General features: G+C 35.3%; 1 protein-coding gene across 11 annotated transcripts in view; it reads right to left on the bottom strand.

Annotated features, from left to right (window-relative positions):
- LOC309484925 (adhesion G protein-coupled receptor L3) overlaps positions 1–19,147 on the bottom strand; it is a 326,392-nt gene that overhangs the window by 208,988 nt on the left and 98,257 nt on the right. For all 11 annotated transcript variants that reach the window (XM_082151409.1, XM_082151416.1, XM_082151415.1 and 8 more), the window contains one exon: positions 16,372–16,555. In XM_082151409.1, the coding sequence (XP_082007535.1) occupies positions 16,372–16,441 (70 nt within the window). In that variant the 5' untranslated portion in view covers positions 16,442–16,555. The remainder of the gene's footprint in view (positions 1–16,371; positions 16,556–19,147) is intronic.

The raw sequence follows: 19,147 nt of genomic DNA, 5'->3' as shown, positions 1-19,147 counted from the left end.
GACTGCTGGGTAACAAGCCACTTTTGTTAGATGCCATATTGAATTCCAAGCAAAAGCAACAAGGCCGTGCTTCAGGAGCGGATCAAATGACTGCAACCCCTTCATACATTCTCTCTCTCTCTCTCTCTCTCTCTCTCTCTCTCTCTCTCTCTCTCTCTCTCTCTCTCTCTCTCTCTCTCTCTCTCTCTCTCTGGAAAGTGTCGGGAAGCTGATAAATTCTTGATCCTCTCTTCACTATATGCACCTATTGTTCTTTCTCATAAAGGGTTTCTGTTCGCAAGAGCACATGCAATCCTGTTTGTATTGTTCTGTAAAGTGTCAGATGGCCTGCGTGTGTGTGTGAGTGTATGGTTGTGCACAATGAGCTTAAGGAACACACTGATTATCAGAGGGTCACATGTTTGGGTCATATGGTACAAGAGGAAATGTTTCTTTTCCATAGAGTGTTAAAGGATAGTTTGCTGGAGCTGGGCTGTGCATCTGTGTGTATTTGTGGACATTTATGTATTATGTGGAACCCATAATGAGTTCCAGTGTATTTATGGTATACACTTTGTCAGTATGTGTGTTCCTCTATAATCGAGTGCAACAAAAGTAAACTTAAGTAAGCATATTTTAAGTAGAGATCTTATTACAGAATTAATACTTTAAAAGAATAAACCTAAGTGAAAACTGAATGTAATGTTTTCGGACACTTAATTGTATGTTACTTGTTATTAAATAAAAATGTATTAAATTTATATTAAATGCAATTAGATTAACTCTAGTGTGCTGTATAGACTTAAGTAGCAATTTCATAATTTCTTATATATGTATAATGATATAATATATAATTTTAATGATTTTTTATAAAAAATTTTGACAGACATTTTTGTCCTCTATGGACCTATGTGTAATTATTTTTAATTGACGCACAAGGGTTAAACTAGCCTATGGTGGTTTGCTGGCCTTAACTTGCCACTAAGCTGGTCTGTTTTGATAAAAAATAAGTGCACATAATTGTACTGAATGTGATATTAAAAGTGTGTGTGTGTGTATGTAAGGGATAATGTAGAGCGAGGCGGTTGTTATAGCGAATACAACCCCGACAGGCCTGAAGGGGTTGTATTCGCTATAACAACCGCCTCGCTCTACATTATCCCGCTTATTACATGGCTACCTACCAAATGAATCAATAATTTGACAAAATATTGATTTAAAAAGGAGTTTATTGATTTAAAAACGATTGTATTGCTTCCGCTAAAGAAACTAGTCTGTTCCGTCTCAACGGTTAGAATCCTGCGTCCATAGCAACGCTCTGTTTTTCATGGCAACGGTGTGTTATACCAAAGTCCTTTTAGGCAAGTCGTGCCACTCGGCCGCCATCTTGGCAACGCCTCCGGGCAGCTATTTCGGACTAACAAGACCAGGCTCCTATCTAAATGAATGGGCAGAGAGTCAGAACTGCACTTTCACTGGTCACCGAGACATAAAAACTGCATGTATAGAAACAGCAGTAAAATATAATAAAAATCGCTGAAAAAGTTTGATGACTTTTCCCAAAAATAAGGTTTAAAACGCCTTTTTCCCCGCAGGTTATACTTTACTACGCATGCGTAAGGGTTCACGACACCAACTTCATTTACGTCTCTATCCAGAATGCCGGTGTTGTGCAATAATCAATGTCAATATTGCTCTCCATTATTTAAATATAAGCAGGTTTGCACTTTATCAGTAATAACAATGTATTGTATAGATCAGTTGTTTTAACTATTCATTAACATGAATCGGTTCAGAGGAGTCATTAGTTCGCGAATTGGACGTGTCATACGGTTGTGTGATTATCCCAGCAGTTAGGACATGGACATCCCACAAGGTTAGTGTCAACACAGAAAACATTACATCACTGGATAGGTTTTTTCGTTTATTTAGAGAGTAATTTTATGTCAGCTGAATGTGCGGAACGCATTTCAGAGAAGATAAGGCAACGTATTTTAGCACAATTCACACCCAGCGGTAATTCAGGAAAAAAAAATCTCCGAATGCTCCACATGAAACTTTGGTCTTCCGACCTTTTACCATCATGTCGTTTTATTTTGATTAATATGCGTGCGGGAGAGAGAGCAAGACAGCGCTTAATTTGGAGACGGTGAAGTCTTATTTACACTTTCGTCTGGCTCCGAAGAGAGAGAGAGAGAGCGCGCGTGCGACCGGGGCTCTCTCTCTCTCTCCGCTGTCGCAAAACCTCAACTGTGCGCATGCGTCAGTGGAACCAGACGATAGGCTTAAATGTTTCCCGGTTTGACTTTGAAAAGCAGATGATTGGCTTTCCAGCGGGAGGGGCGGGACATGTGCATACAACCGCCATCTTTGCCGTTACGGGTTTTCCTTATATAGTTGTATTGAGGATTAAGGAAGTGGCATGTCTCTTATATAAATTGTCTCTGGTTATACTTAGCAGCGGTCTGTTATCAAGAAATAACAGACCGCATTCTACATTAGAATTCAACCAAGCCATGTTATATATATATATATACATACACACACACACACTTTTAATATCACATTCAGTACAATTATGTGCACTTCTTTTTAATCAAAACAGGCCAGCTTAGTGGCAAGTTAAGACCAGCAAACCACCATAGGCTAGTTTAACCCTTGTGCGTCAATTAAAAAAAGTTACACATAGGTCCATAGAGGACAAAAATGAGCGTTGAAAAACAGAGCGTTGCTATGGACGAAGGATTCTAACCGTTGAGACGGAACAGACTAGTTTCTTTAGCGGAAGCAATACAATCGTTTTTAAATCAATAAACTCCTTTTTAAATCAATATTTTGTCAAATTATTGATTCATTTGGTAGGTAGCCATGTAATAAGCGGGATAATGTAGAGCGAGGCGGTTGTTATAGCGAATACAACCCCTTCAGGCCTGTCGGGGTTGTATTCGCTATAACAACCGCCTCGCTCTACATTATCCCTTACATACACACACACACACTTTTAATATCACATTCAGTACAATTATGTGCACTTATTTTTTATCAAAACAGACCAGCTTAGTGGCAAGTTAAGGCCAGCAAACCACCATAGGCTAGTTTAACCCTTGTGCGTCAATTAAAAAAAGTTACACATCCATGTCAAAAAAACAAAACAAAAATCATTAAAATTTGAAGCTTGGGAAAACAGACTTAAGTTTGGTCTCATTTTAAAGAAGACCTTTGGCACATTATTGTTGAAGTGAAAGTTTAAAGAAAAATGATAGGGGTTTAAGTTTATTAAATGATTTATGAACATTAATTTATATAATAAATATATTTTATGAAACATGTTGAACTCTAAAACTGCTAGAAAATCAAAGCCATAAATCTAAACAAGTTGTGTTCCAAATTTGTGGTTGATGACCTTACAGTGAGCTTTCAGCATAATCTGCATAAGCAGAAAACAGGAATAAAGTGAGTATTTGCTTTATAGGCCAAACCCGACAAAATTTTATTTTGAAGCCTTGCCAACAGAATGAAAGCATATGAACAAAGATTGCATCATTTTAAAGTTAAAATGCCCTGTGATTAAAAATTGTAGCTTTAATGGGTTTACAATGGGGACATTTTTTACCTTAAGGTCCTGAGTGGAACTATTTTGTGTACTTACTGCAAAATGAAATGAAATGTGGGTGAAATAGTAAAATTCCAATAGAAATACACATGTGCCAACATTTATGCAGTTGGTATTAACACAGGCAAAATGATAAATAAATAAAAACATGAACAAAAAAAAAAATGTCCATAAGGTTGCACAAGGGTTGAGCAAATTTGTCTTAAAAAATATCAATATTATACTGCATCTGGGCATTTTGGTGTTGTTTTTGTCTATTGCATTATTAGGTGATTTGTCATTATTGTAATACTGAACTATTGCAGATGTGCTTAAGCTCTTTTTCTTTAGCAGGAGAGTCTCTTAAGCCGTTCTGCTCCACTGCTTTCAGACTGAACTGAAAAAGTACCAATCTGTCAGGCAGGGCTAGCTAAACGCAAACGACAGCACGCTAGTCTGTTGGTCCTCAGAGTATGAGTTGTACTCACACACATACACAAACAAAACAAAACCAGGTTCGGTCTACCTGGATATGTATTGTATTGTATGTGTTGATTGTGGCAGCTGGGGATGATTTGTATTCTATGTAAATCTCACAGGTTGTGTCCTACTAGCATGAAAAGAGCAGGCATACAGAAATGGATGTAATCCTTATGATTAAGAAAAGCTTATGGTTACAGTGTGTATTTGTGTGTAGACCACAGCCCCATTCAATTACGATGCTGTATATACTCTAGAAGAATGGCCTTAAGACAACCAGCGACACAAGGATATCGAAACGAGAGCGCCACAAGGCAAAAAGCTTAGCATCAATACACACAATCACACTGCATCCATGAATGTATATGACAGGAGCTTTGCATTGCTGCGTATCCTGTCACACGTTTATACGCACGTCTTTGTGTTGCGGGATTTTACCCTGCGTGTGTCAGCCGATAAGCAGTTGAATTGGGTCAGACTCTCTAACACAAAACATGCAGTTGTTTCTTCCCTGAATCTCCACTAAAGATTTTTCATCTCTAATATTTTCCATCTGTTAATTTCTCTTTTAATCTACATATCTTCTGTGCTGAAAACTACAGATAAAATTAGCTAAAATTATCCAGCTACGGCAAGTAAACCACCAATTTTCTGTTCAAGCTATAGTTCTTGCTGGTCTTAAATCTCCAAACTAGTTTTGGTAGTCAGATTGTGCTTGCTTATTTTGCAGGGCATCAGCAAAACTGTGATTAGATATTGAGCCGCAGCCTTTTTTGTCACGATAATATGTATTAGGCATGGCAGATTATTCAAATATTGAGTGCATGGATGGTTGTAAATCTTGCTAACATCATTATAACATCATGTGTCTTACCTATAAGCATAAGTTCAGCAAACATCCTCTAGTTTGACAGATATGTGTGTTTATGTGTTTGTGAAATTGCTTAGGTTTTCTGTCCAGTTTTCCCTTCTGAAATAAAAAGTGAGCTTGATTGTAGTGATTGTGCACATGTAAGAACTGGACTGGCAGACAGTATAATATAAACAGGAGTGTTTTCAGCAAGTGTGGTGAAAAAGTTTTTCTAACCGTTATATTTTCAGTTACGATTTTGATAATCACAGTGGCAATTACAACTACAATATTTCAATTAACATTCAATTAAGTGTCTGATGACATTACTTTTTTGCATTCTTTTAATACATACATATATATATATATATATATATATATATATATATAATTATTATTATTATTATTATTAAATATATATATGGAAATGTATCTATATTATTTTAGCTGTATCTTCCAGTCTTAGTAAATATGTGCACTTTTTGTTTGCATGTGGGTAATGTGTGTATATGTGTTTGTGTGTGGGTAATATATATTTCCTTACACTCTTCTTCAGTAATGCCTCAGGCGCCTAAACACAACTGTCAGTTTGACACTGTCACACACACTGAGTTTGTCTTACTCTCTTCATGTGCTCAAATACACTCACGCACACACAAACGCACGCACACACACACACGTGTATATATATTATGAAATATAATATATTATGAAATCTCTCTCGATGGATGGACGGACGGACGGACGGACGGACGGATGGATATTTCATATTAAGTACTCTAAAGTGTACTTCTTTTTTTACAAGGATTGATTAATTTCCTATTGAACCCAGAAGTTTGGTGGGACACACTGAAGGGCTCTTAATTTCTTTTTCTCTTTTATAAATAGCCAATAAGATGAAACAATGAGAGTCCATATTTTTAACAGCCTAGTATTTTTGCCCCTCATTTTCTCCATATGCATTTCAAAAATGTATTTGACGCAAACAAATTAGACAAAATGACTTTTATGTCGTTTTATGAGGGACATTACTACTGTGAAAAGCAGTTTAAAGTACATGTTTAAATCTATGGACGCTTTGAACTAAGAACCTGAAATCTGTACCAAAGGTGAAATTCCTCATCGCAGCATTCATGATTGTAGGCCTGGTTTCACAGACAGGGTTTAGATTAAGCCAGGATTAGGCCTTAGTTCAATAAGGACATTAAAGTAGCTTTTAGAAACATGCCTTAGAAAAAACATTAATGGTGTGCATCTTGATACAAAACAATGGCACTGACATATTTTAAGATATTTATAAAAGTTGCTTTCAGTTAAGACAGCTCAAACATGAATTTGAGTCTGACTGGGACTAAGCTTAAGCCTTGTCTGTGAAACCTAATGTGTCTCTTCAGCTTTTAATGTCATTTTTTAATGGCTGTTTTGACTCAGAAGCTTAAATCACAGACTAAGTTATATGTGTATAGTGTGTTTCATGGTTTAATAATAAACACATAAAGCACAGCCGTTTTGGAGTTGATTTTATTAAATACAGAACCGTGTGCACGCGCGCGTGTGTGTGTTTGAGAAGATAAAAGAGCAGGACAAACTCAGTGTCAGTGACAGTGTCAAACTGACAGTTGTGTTTAGGTGCCTGAGGCATTACTGAAGAAGAGTGTAAGGAAATATATATTACCCACACACAAACACATATACACACATTACCCACATGCAAACAAAAAACACACGCAAGTGCACATATTTACTGAGACTGGAAGATACAGCTAAAATAATATACATTTCCATCTCCTTAAAAATCAACAAACTCTTACACAATAGAACACTTCTATGCAAACAGTTAGACATTATTTGAACACAAACACACACATGTGAACAAAATAGTATCCATTCTATTCAGGTACATGCACATACATACACAGCCAAGACTCTACACACTATGTCTGTTTCACATGTTTTAGTGCTTTTCCAGGGGGGGAAATATATAGCTTTAATTAAACAGTATTAGCCTTTCTCACATAAGTAACTAGGGTTGGGTATTGTTTTGTTTTTTTACGATACCAGTGCTAAATCGATACTTTTAAAACTGTACCGGTGCCTAAATGGTGCCTAAACCGATACTTTAAAAAAAAGAGCCACAAAACAATGGTGAATGACATTGAAAAATAAAGTAATAAATTCTTAAAATTGAACAATATATTAAACAATTTAAGTATATTTAAATATATAAATATAAGTAAATACAATTCACAATAAAACCTAAGCCACCAAACCCAACTACAATAATTTAACACCAAATAACACTGTTACAGTACTAATAACAGCAAAGTAGTCTGTATTCTTGATATGCTACAAACCAACTTTAAATTTCAGCAATTATTTTGCAAAATATGACCACATTTGCCTTCTCTGGCAAAATACAACACCTCTCCTGACTTTTTTGCAGGTCCTGCACAAGGTGAGGGTTATTTTAGAACGCATCACCTTAATTGTCGTGACACGAAACCTCTCGTGGAAGAAGAACGCTGTCATGTTTACAACTGTGACAAAGAGCGCTCATCAGGATCAACTGAAGGCTGGATTTTCAAAAGTTCGCGGCTCTATTGTTGCAGTTAACGTGCACAACGCTCTTGAATTAATCATTTATTGTAGGTCGGTACCCAACCCTATATGTAACCCCCCAGGTCCTACTCGGCCCGCTCTCTGCTGCCTCGAACTCGGGTCTCCGGCATGGGAGGTAGGTGCTCTAACAAGGAGGCTTAAGACCGCAGCCTCTCACGTCAGTCGCTATAGCGCCTCTTGAGATCAGGGGAGTGAGGTTTTACCTGCACAGCTCTTTCTAGCTGGCCTCCGTTACACATATAACAAAAGAGTTATAATATGCTAAAGGATCATTAAAAGTAACAAATCATGTAAAAAATTATCATCGCTGGAAAATGATACATTTTATCAAACTTGTATAATTGCCTTAATGTTTTAAACAATTGAGAAGATTGTCTCATACAGTATATACCAAAATTATTTAATTTAAACCCATGCAAATCCTGATGTATAATCACTTTTTAAAACTGTTGTTCCATTATTACCCAGATTTTGACTAATATATATATATATATATATATATACACACACAACAGCTTTCTGGTTCTGGTCCTTTTCCAGCCTTGCGATATTCCCCCAGTATCAGCACTTGAAATGTTTCACAGTTTGAAATTAGTCCTACACACAAGAGTATTTAAGGACATAAACCTGACATATGTCTTGAAATACAAAATCTGAATAATTGACTCTGGGCCACTGAATTATTGAAAAAAACTGCACACCCTTCGCGTCGAATCAGCATTACCACCTCGGGTGTGCATTAACTTTCTAATAATTCAACAGCCCGCCGTTAATTATTCCTTACATATTATTATATGTTATATATTGTCATGTTGTCATTGTATCAGTCACTTAGCCATTTCGTCACTGGTATAAGCGTCGACCATTACAAAACTATTAATCAACTACTAATCATAACATAATAAAAAAATCTTACTTTTAGTTTTTAACAGCAAAATCATTCACTTTTTTCTTGCGGCACATTCTGTCTATTACACTCAAATGGCCATTTCCATTCAGAACACTTGAATGTAAATAACGCACAAATAATGCACAGAGGACATAATTCAATGGAAAACTCAAAATGCATCTCTCCAGAGACTCTAATATCCAGATATATGGTGAATATTGATTAGCTCAATGATATAATCAAACATGACAGCGTGTTTGTAACCCATCCAGCATCTCAGAGACTAATAAAGTTGTTTAAAACACAAGCAGCCGCCGGCCTGCTAACACAATCACAGCTTCATTTAGCCACTGCAACTGAAAGAAATTTCTGGGGAAAACGACACCCAGATCCGTGCCAGTAAATGATAGGCAGAAGTAGATGTAAAAACAAGGAAATTGTCTGTGTGAATGTGTGACAGCTGTCGTTTTTCTTTGCATAAGGAAAAACGTTCCTGCAATCACTTGACAAGTATGACAACCCTAAGTGTGTGTGTCCATGAGAAAGACGTGATAGAGATGTCACACAAACAAGCTGATATTTCCCACATCCAAAGTAGATTTAAAGTGCTAAAAAAAGTTTTGAAACGCAAATAAAGGTTCAAGTGTAATTTAATCGCACACACTTCTCTACACAAAACGTGTCTGTTCGCACATATTCACGCAGGAAGCTGAATAAACGTCCTGCTTTCACAGTTTGTGCAGGCGCATTGTGACTGGAGTTACTTAAAATTCAAAGATCCAAATGAGAGTCGCCGAGCAGGATGCACAAAACAAACAAAACACTCACATTCAAATGCATGAAAATATGTTACACGAGCAGAAAACTAACATGAGCTAGTTTCATTTCTACTAACGCTAAAAACGTGTAGTTCGTAGCTTGTAGTGTCCTTTTAAATGGGTAGCTTGATTGCATTTTTAACAACTTTAAATGACAAGCTTCCTCAATCCAGGAAAAGACTGATTTCAGCATGCATTGTTCAGATGTGCACAAACAAATAAAAAAAATCAACTGCGGAAACAATTTTCACAAGCAACAAATGTAACATTTTTAAGAAGAAAGACTGAAATGGTATAAATGCGAGATAAAATAAAGTGCTTTTACTGAGAAAAAAAGGCAAACGTTTCGGTCACATGCGACCCTCCTCAATGCCAAACTCTATATTATTATAGGAAATAAATATAAATAGGCCTGTCACGATCATGAATTTTATGCTGATGATCAATTGCCATATATAGTTGTGAATAACGATTTAATTCTGTTTTGTTCATGACACTTGGAATCATATATAATATAATAAAATTATATATAATAAAATGTATTTAAAAAATATTTAAAATATTCATAATATAATGTAGCATAAAAGAATATAATATGTATATATATAATAATTAATATAATATAGCCTAATATAATATGATATAGCATAATATAATATAATATAATATAATACAATACAATATAATATAATATAATATAATATAATATAATATAATATAATATAATATAATATAATATAACTCAGTCTGATTAAACAAATAGACCTTGTATATGAAGGAAGACCTATGGCTATCTTTGTGTACTTTATAACTGTTTTTATTCTTTATCCCCTGCCAGATTGTTACGTCCCTGCTTCTACCAGAAAAGAAAACAAGATATTGTGCAGTTGATGGAATTTCTTTAAGCACATACATTTTGGAAGGCAAAATGTGATTGAAATTTAAACTGCACAGTTATTGTGGTTATCTCAAATATATGAGATTAGATCAAATAACCACGATCAGATGATTAATCAATAAATCACGACAAGCCAAAATGCATGCTCTGTCTGGTTTATTGAAAGCCCATTTATTTATGATGCTTGCTAGGAAACCTTTATTCCAATTACACGGCTGGGTCATATCTAAACACCAGCGATCAAAGCAAGCAAACTGATCAAAAGCAAGAAGTTTCCCTTTTTCCTGAGGCTTTTCTAATGCTGAAACTGCTGCTCGTGCAGTTTACAAGAAAATGTGGCTAAATGAGCTCTTGACATCCTCAATATTCCCCACATGCGCGTGCAAGCTGGCGAGTGAGTCTCCAGGTTACATGCCGAACGAGTCTCCTGCGAGTTACAGATGAACAGAATGTTCTCGGTTTTAAGTACCCGGCCAGTTAGACTCTGTTTCTAACAGTTAATCTTATTAAGCGAATGCTATTATAGCCACAAATCCCTGCAGTCAAAATAACTTTAAAATGCACTAATTAACAGAAGAAGTGGGAGAAAGCTTCAGTGAAATTAATTAGACACTTTTAGCGAGCTCATGCCCGAATGCTATTAGCAACTGTCCCTGAACAAAAAGAAATTAAGAACGTCAAAAATATCCTGACTGACACAAAACTATTCTTGATCATTTCTCTTGGTATATTCGTGCGAGATGGATCTTTCGTCTGGAGACCACTGCTAATGTGCATGTAGTAAACCACTGCACTACATATGAGGGAGAATGTTTTTGGTCATATAATGAAAGTTAATGGAGTCCAAAACCTTCTACACTTCTTCAAGGGTTCTATGTAGAACCCTCGGGTTCTTGACTCAAATTTAAAGAGCCCTTTCTGTCAAAACGGTTCTATATAAGGAGAAATGCCTTAAATCATTACAAAATTACATTTAACAAGTTTTTTTTTTTTTTTATAATTTTTTTTTTTGGGTGATAAAGTGTGTTTAAAAGCTGTTCATAAAATTCGTAAAATATTTGAGTCTTTAGTTTGGGCTCAACAAGATTCCTCATAAGAAGTTTCTTATGCCCACTAAGGCTGCATTTATATGATCAAAAATACAGTAAAAACAGCAAAATTGTTAAATATTATTACAATTTAAACAACGCATTCTCATCCTAGGTCGTCATATACTGACGCTTTTGACATTTCGTCTACATCCGACGCACATGGCACCCTTTAGCGTCAATATGAGACGCAGATTATGGGTAGGTTTAGGTCTGGGGTAGGGTTAGGGTTAGACCACTAGAAGGCGCCTTCTGGACCATATTTATCTGCGTCTCATATTGACACTAAAGGGTGCCATGTGCGTCGGATGTAGACGAAATGTCAAAAGCGTCAGTATATGACGCCTTGGGATGAGAACGGGCTGATTTAAAGTAACTGTTTTCTATTGTAATATATTTTGAATTTTTTTATTTATTCCTGTGATCAAAGCTGAATTTTCAGCATCATTACTCCAGTCTTCAGTGTCACATGATCCTTCAGAAATCATTCTAATATGCTGATTTGCTGCTCAAGAAACATTTATTATTACTATCAATGTTGAAAACAGTCGTATTGCTTCATATTTTTATGGAAACCGGGACTTTCTTAGGATTCTTTGATGAACAGAAAGTTCAAAAGAACTACGTTTATTTGAAACAGAAATCTTTTGATCAATTTAATGCATCATTGCCCCAAATATTTTGAACCTTAGTGTATAGCAATCTTTGAGACACACTATAATGCAATAAGTAAAGGATTATTTTACTCATTGTACATTAACTTGCTTATTACATGCCTACTAGAAAATAAACAATTGACGTGAAACTTTGCACAGTACGGTAAATCAGTTGCCTGAAACAGCAGTCAATTACACAATCAGTCAAGTATTCCTGAGAGTTGTGTAGTGAAAATTACCCAAATTAAAATGCTATAAAGTCGAAGACACACAACGGAGGTTTTTCTGGTATGGCGGAACATCAGAATGCAACTGGAGTAAAGACGAGGAAACCGCAGACACACAAAAACACACTGCTTCAGACGGCACAGAGTTTCCTCAGGGTTGCATCATGGCGTAGATGAAGAAGCTCAGGTTATTTATTCAATGTGCATGTGAGAGGGAGTGTAGGTATGTGTCAAACATACAGATACACAGACATAATAAGGAAGGGCATTTTGATCCTTTTTTCTTCTTGAGTTCTCAACAGTCCACCTGACTTACACATACTGTTTTTAATTGTCGGTCAGTGTATATATGCGTCAGATGGGTGTTTTTGCCAGTTAAACATGTCATCCTGTGTTTGCACCACTTTAAACATTTTCAGTATGAATGCTGCTATTGCAGTGAAAGTTGTGTGTTTAGTACTGACACTGATCTACTGTGAAAATGCCGTAAACACAAAACTAAAAGAAGTACCATTTGATCTCTTGATTTCCACTGTGTGAAATGTTTGGAAGTTAAAAACAAAATCATCCATATTATATCCTCCATCCAGATGTAATACACTCTAAATGTGTGTAGAGATATTTGATGAGTTTAAAACATACTCCCTCTCACACAGCTGTGTGTCTGGCCCAGTTATTAAATTTTTTATATTCTATTTTAATTTTATTCGAGTAGAAGCACAAAAGTACTTGATTTTTACTGTTATAAAAGTAAAAAGTACTGTTAAAAGGGTTATTTTATTACCAAAACTTGTTACACAATATCAAAATTGTTTTTTATATTTTTGAAAGATGCCCACTCTTATGCTCACCAAGGTTGCATTTATTTGATCAAAAATACAGTAAAAAGTATTACACAGTAATATTGTAAAATATTATTATATTTTCAAATATAATTTATTCCTGTGATGCAAAGCTGAATTTTCAGCATCTTTACTCCAGTCTTCAGGTCACATGATCCTTTAGAAATCATTCTAATATGCATGATTTGGAGCATGAGAGACTACTTTCAAAAATATTAAAATTTTGACCTAGTTTGTGAAAATATCAATAACATAATTAGCAATGAAAATGACAAAACACGAGGAAAAAATAAATGTGTGTAAATGTGTGCTGACAAATAGTATAAACATAAAACATAAAATAAATCTTTGTAAACAGTTTCTTTGCAAACTAGTTTAATATTATGGGCATTTAATTTTTTTATTTTTACGTTATTTATAGTTTTTACGTAAAGCAGCCTAGCTCGTACAGGTGTGTTTAAAGCATAAAGTCACTTAATTCTGAGGAAAAAAAATTCAGAAAACAAAACTTTGTCATGTAATTTGCTTCTCAAGTAAATGTATCTTGATTTAGGAATATTTTGACATTAACAGATTCCCTGAAGGGACATGGTGATGGAAAAAATATGAGATGGCAGGGGGAATTCAATGCTTTTGCATTCGCTCGCAAAACCTTTGCATCCCCTCGCAAAAACTTTGCGCTCCCCAAATAAACTTTGCGTTCGCTCGCAAAGAACTTATAAGGTTTGCGAGCGAAGGCAAAGTTACTCAGGGAATGCAAACATTTTGCAAGCAAATGCAACGTTTCTTGTGGGAACGTAAAACATTTGAAAGAGAACGCAAAATTGACATATAATTTTTTCCCATCACCATGTCTCTTTAGGGAATCTGCAGACATTTGTACAGAAAAACAAGACAAAAAACGGATTAAGAAAATCTTTTCTTTTTTTTTCAGTGAAACAGGATTTGCGATCTGCTTAAAGTAGGTTAGTAGGTGAAAGACTGAGAGAGATGTTAGGTTGTCTGGGATTAGCCTTTGATATTAAGTGACGTCTTTATTTTCTTGTAAACTCAAACTTGACTTTAATCTGTTGTGATTAAGATCCACATGTGTGAGGACTGTCACATGCTAGAGACTCATCTAATATATGCTGAGCTGCGATACGTGAGGAAGAATGAATATGATTAATTTGCAAGTTTCTCTGCTGAAATTTTACTTCAGTGACTCAGTATCAAATATACCATCTGTAGAAACAGGTACAGTCACCATGTACATACTATAGGCCAGATTTACTAAACAGGGCAATTTAGCACGAGAATACAATTCCAAATAAGCCCTGATGGGAGTGGAAAGTTCTGCGCGCAAATTAGCGTCTGGTGTAAAACATGCTTTTATTGGCGGTAAATAATGGCGCAAATACCAGTAGATTGACTTGCGCAAACCTCAGTAAATCACCTTGCACGATTCATTTAAATACTCTCCTCCCATAAATTTTGCGTCTGAAAGTGAAACTCCTTCAAATGCATATGCAATAATGTCAGCCGCAATAATAACTGTTTCCACACCTTTTCCAGTGCAAATTTTTTCGCGTGTCTTTTGTGAATTCTGACAGTATTTTATTTTATTTTTTTGCCAAAAGAGGGTTTGCGCAAGCTGTTGGTAAATCTGGTCCTATGTTTCCTATATCGTAAAGTAGATTACGGATACTAAATTCCAAATTCAGAGTACGTTGAAAATCCCAACTGTGCATGTGTGGGTTTTTCAAAGTATGCATCCGTGAATGGACTTGAAGTCAAAGCTGTCTCAGAAGTAAACCTCATGAAACCGCATAAACTGTCCATAAAACCATATGTTATATATTGTTGCTTTCATTTCAATGCAACAATTAAATTCATTTAGATGCTAATGTTTACATGTACACTACAGGTCAGAAGATAGGAATACTTAGGATGTTTTATGTCTTTTTAAATAAGTCTCTTTTCAGCAACATGATGGACTGCACTGGGGGAAAAAAAATCAATTAAAAATACAGTAAAAACAGTAAAATTATGAAATATTATTGCAATTTAAAATAACTGTTTTCTATGTGAATATATGTTCAAAGGTAATTTATTCCTGTGATGCAAAGCTGAATTTTCAGCATCATTACTCCAGTGTTCAGTGTCCTTCAGAAATCTAATAATTATTCAGTAATTATTCTCATTTTGATTGGTATTATCCATACACAATTTTTATTATGAACTGTGAACACTGGGATTTAGCGAGTTTGATTATCAGTATACAGACATTTTAACTTATTTGGATGGATGACATTACAAAAGGCATTTTTCTTTGAAATAACATCCACTGATGACGCATTCACCCTATAAAACCAGAAACACGTGGTAAGACAATAAATAGGGTCGATTTTAATTTTGTGTTAATTTTTTAGAAATGTTTACTTAATTGGAATGGTACGAAACTTGGCAAAGGTTTTTGGCACTTGCTATGTGAACACACACAGTGTCCTTAAAATTTCACATGAAAATATAACTTTTGTAGACAACAATATCTCAAGCTTGAATAGTGATTTGTTCTTTCCTCTATGAAGGACAAAACCAATCCTTCAGGTAATTTAATTACAGCAGAAAGATTCAGTATCTTCAGAGGAATGGCTGCCTTTAATGCATGAGTGCTGTTTCCTTTTTTCTTTATAGCAATTCAGAGTCAGAGACTATAAAATCAGTGGAGAAGTGTGTGCTTTTAAAAGCTCTGAGGCTTTAGGCCTGTGCAAGTCTATTTGTCAAAGCATATTGGGGAATTTGTGTGCTTTTCTGTTGTTTGTGTACATAGACTGTTGTGTATTGAGTGGAAAACAGAACAATGCAGAACATTAGCTTTTCTAATTAGACGAGCAGAAATGCATGGTTACCTTCAAAGAAATTGTAAATAAATAATTACCAACCTCATGCTATTAGACATCTTTATGTCTAATTTTCTCCCACTGCCTGAATCCTACTTCTACTGTGCTCTTTTATTTTTCCCCAATCTATAATTACGTTACTCTCTGTAAGACCTTCTGTGGCCAAATATCCTCTAAAATGATGGCAGCACCTCTAATCGCCCATTATGGTCATTTTCTGTTCAAGGAAGAGGTACACTGGTTTTGCTGAATCAAATTTTTCTCCATTCCAAAAACTAGTGAGCTATATATATACAGTATATATATATATATATATATATATATATATATATATATATATAGTAATGGCCAAAAGTGATGTCCGTAAGGGATTTTTTTTTTAATGACCCTTCAAGTTTGATTGAACGATCCAAATATGAGAAAAATATTTTATGTTATCTAATGAAGCACAAATCTCTAAACTTGGTTTATATCTTAAAGAAAAATGCATTAAAAAAAAGAAAAAATGACTACATCAGTTATTAATATTTCAGTGGAAGTATAAGACTCACCTAGAGTTGCAGGCTCCAGCAGAGTGGCCAATAACAGCACTTGTAAAACCCCCATGGCCCCACCCCTCATTCTGGATTGGCAGGTTTGTGTGTGGCTCCTCCCCTTCCAGCAGATTGGTCAGCTTGAGATGTAGTTCACTCAAGATTCAGAGTGGTTCTTTTTGTTCAACAACTATAAAACCACCTATGAACACAAAAAGAAGACAACACTTTTTTTAGTGGTCAACCAGCATGGATTTCTCAATGGTACAGATACACTGAAAACTTTGTTTACATAATATTTATACAAATTTATTTAAGCATTGCCCTCAAATTTGAAAACAGAAATATTTTATAATAAAATGAAAGGCTGTCAGCAGATTTTGCAACTGACACAAGGAACAAATAACACTTCATAGGCCAAAGCCAATCGTACAATCAAAATCATTTGTAAGTTTTCCATCTAATAAATATTTTTGGTTTTATTTAACAATTTGTAATAACTTTTTTTTTTAGCTTTAGTTACCATTAACAACTGATTCAAATTAGCCAAGCATCAGCTGATTTATCACTTCAACATTACAGGTTATCAGTTATGTATTATGGTGAGCACATCAAGGCTTAAACATCTCAAATCAAACCACCATCAAGTAGCTGCTAAGTAAAAAGTACCATAATATATCATGGTACTGTCATTGTTTGATTTTGGACAAACACCAATACATTATGTTAATCATTAAAACAATAAAGTGCCATAAGAACATGGCAATAATTCAGTGTTACATCATAGTACCACTACCACAGTATTATTGTTTGATACCCTGATACCAGCACATAGTATGTTAATGTATTAATGTGTTAGTGTGATCTGATCTGCGACAACACAGTGTTTGACTGTTTTTCCCTGAAGAAGAGGGAGCAATTTCTCCGGATGGCTGATGACAGTGATGGAATGTCCAGGGTCAAAGGTCACCTGACAAGGAAATTTTCACTCATCAAAAGAAAAAAGAAAAAAAAAAACTGCGCAATATTCTCCTGCATGCAGTAAAAGAATAAATAACTCCACATGTCTATGTGGTAACTGATACTTGGGGTCCCATGATGCTTTGCAGCATTGCTTTAGTGTTAATTAGGAAATAACACCATAATTATCATAACAGGCATAACCCATATAAAGCACAAACATCAAGCCTTTTACAGATTCAAAGCCATGAGAAGGTATATTGCGAACCACATAATGTTAGTTAAACCCCTTGTAACAAACAAGCTTTTCAACACCTCACTCTCCGTTTCTCACTCACTCCTTTCCTTCCTGTGGAATCCCGTTGTTTTTGTGGCTCTTGGGATCTGGCGGATAAAGGATCCTGTGGAATGCCGGAGCGCTCGGCTCGCTGCACTGGATATGAATAGGTGCTGATGTTTACAGATTCTTCAGGCCTGAAATCTCCAAAGCACTTCAGACTGGGCAACGCCAAACACTGGAGCACAGAGTTTCTACTGGACAACACACTACCATGACAGATATGACCCACAGAAAGACTGCTCAGCTTACTTGCCAATACACACTGCCCAGCTAAAAAAAAAAGAAAGAAAAAAAAGGTTGCTTAAATAGGCAAATGCTTAAGAGTCTATACTGGATCATTATTTCAGTGATTATTATGTTTCTAGTAGTGTTGTCAAAAGTACCGGTACTTCGGTACCAAGTCAGTCACGTTACTGAACTTTTTAAAATGTGACGATACGTTACCAGCATTTCTGTAGTACAGGTACCTACTAATAGGCAGCTGCTTTCAGTCGCTCCGTGTTTATCTAAGCGCATATCGGCGTAGCCGATATATACCATGATATATATAGTGTCTGTGTATATTAAACGGCAAAAAGACTATTTAAATATTAACCCTGCATGTTCTGCTGGTCTCTGTGTGAATGAATGGCACAGACGCGCGATTTCATTTACCTCACACACATACACTGAAGCACGAGTGACGCTCACAATGTTTTCAGTCTCTGCTGCCTCACGATATGATGACATGATGAAATTCATATCCAGAGACGCTCTGAGAGTCACTTAATGAGCATTTTACCGTTTAACTTGAGAAAAACTATCGTCATTTCATACACACACAGAAACTCAAAGGTCTTCACGGCAACCCGTCAAAATAAAAGTTCGGTTTAACTTGAAGAAATTGACAGAAATAATTATATTAGGCTACTGTACAGTAGATTTAGCTATGTCTCCATGTATTAAAAATACTACTACTACTACTAATAATAATCATAATAATAATGTGTGCATAGAAGGTTGCTTATTTTTCACTTGATTTTTTTTATAAGCAATATTTACGTTTAAACAGCATGTAGCCTTCAATGCTTATATGTATTATTTACTTATGATTACCGTCATAAATAATAAAGTAATTGAATTTAATTTAATATTTTTTTTCAAATAGTTAAATAAAATAGAAAAATAGTTCCAACAGATTTTGCTGTGGGACCGAAATTGGTACAGAGAACCGTAAAATTTTGGAGACTACTGTGACATCCCTTGTTTCTAGCATGTTATATGTTTGGTAACAGTTATTCTAACCCTATCTGATGGAGTGTATAGCTTTTCATTTCTTTAAAAATTAAAAGGAAAAATGAAATTCAATGTAATAACAAATAATATAAAAGTATATAACACTGGTTTAAAGTCGCCATTAAAAATCAAAATGGATGGAATATTATTATAAATGAATTACCTGTGTATCATTTTATTTTTTTTAAATCTGTTATCTGTGCATTATCTTGTAGCGAC

This window comes from Leuciscus leuciscus, assembly GCF_965113295.1.
Source record: "Leuciscus leuciscus genome assembly, chromosome: 2".
NCBI classification, from domain to species: Eukaryota; Metazoa; Chordata; class Actinopteri; order Cypriniformes; family Leuciscidae; genus Leuciscus; species Leuciscus leuciscus.
This window is presented reverse-complemented; position numbering and strand designations above follow the sequence as displayed.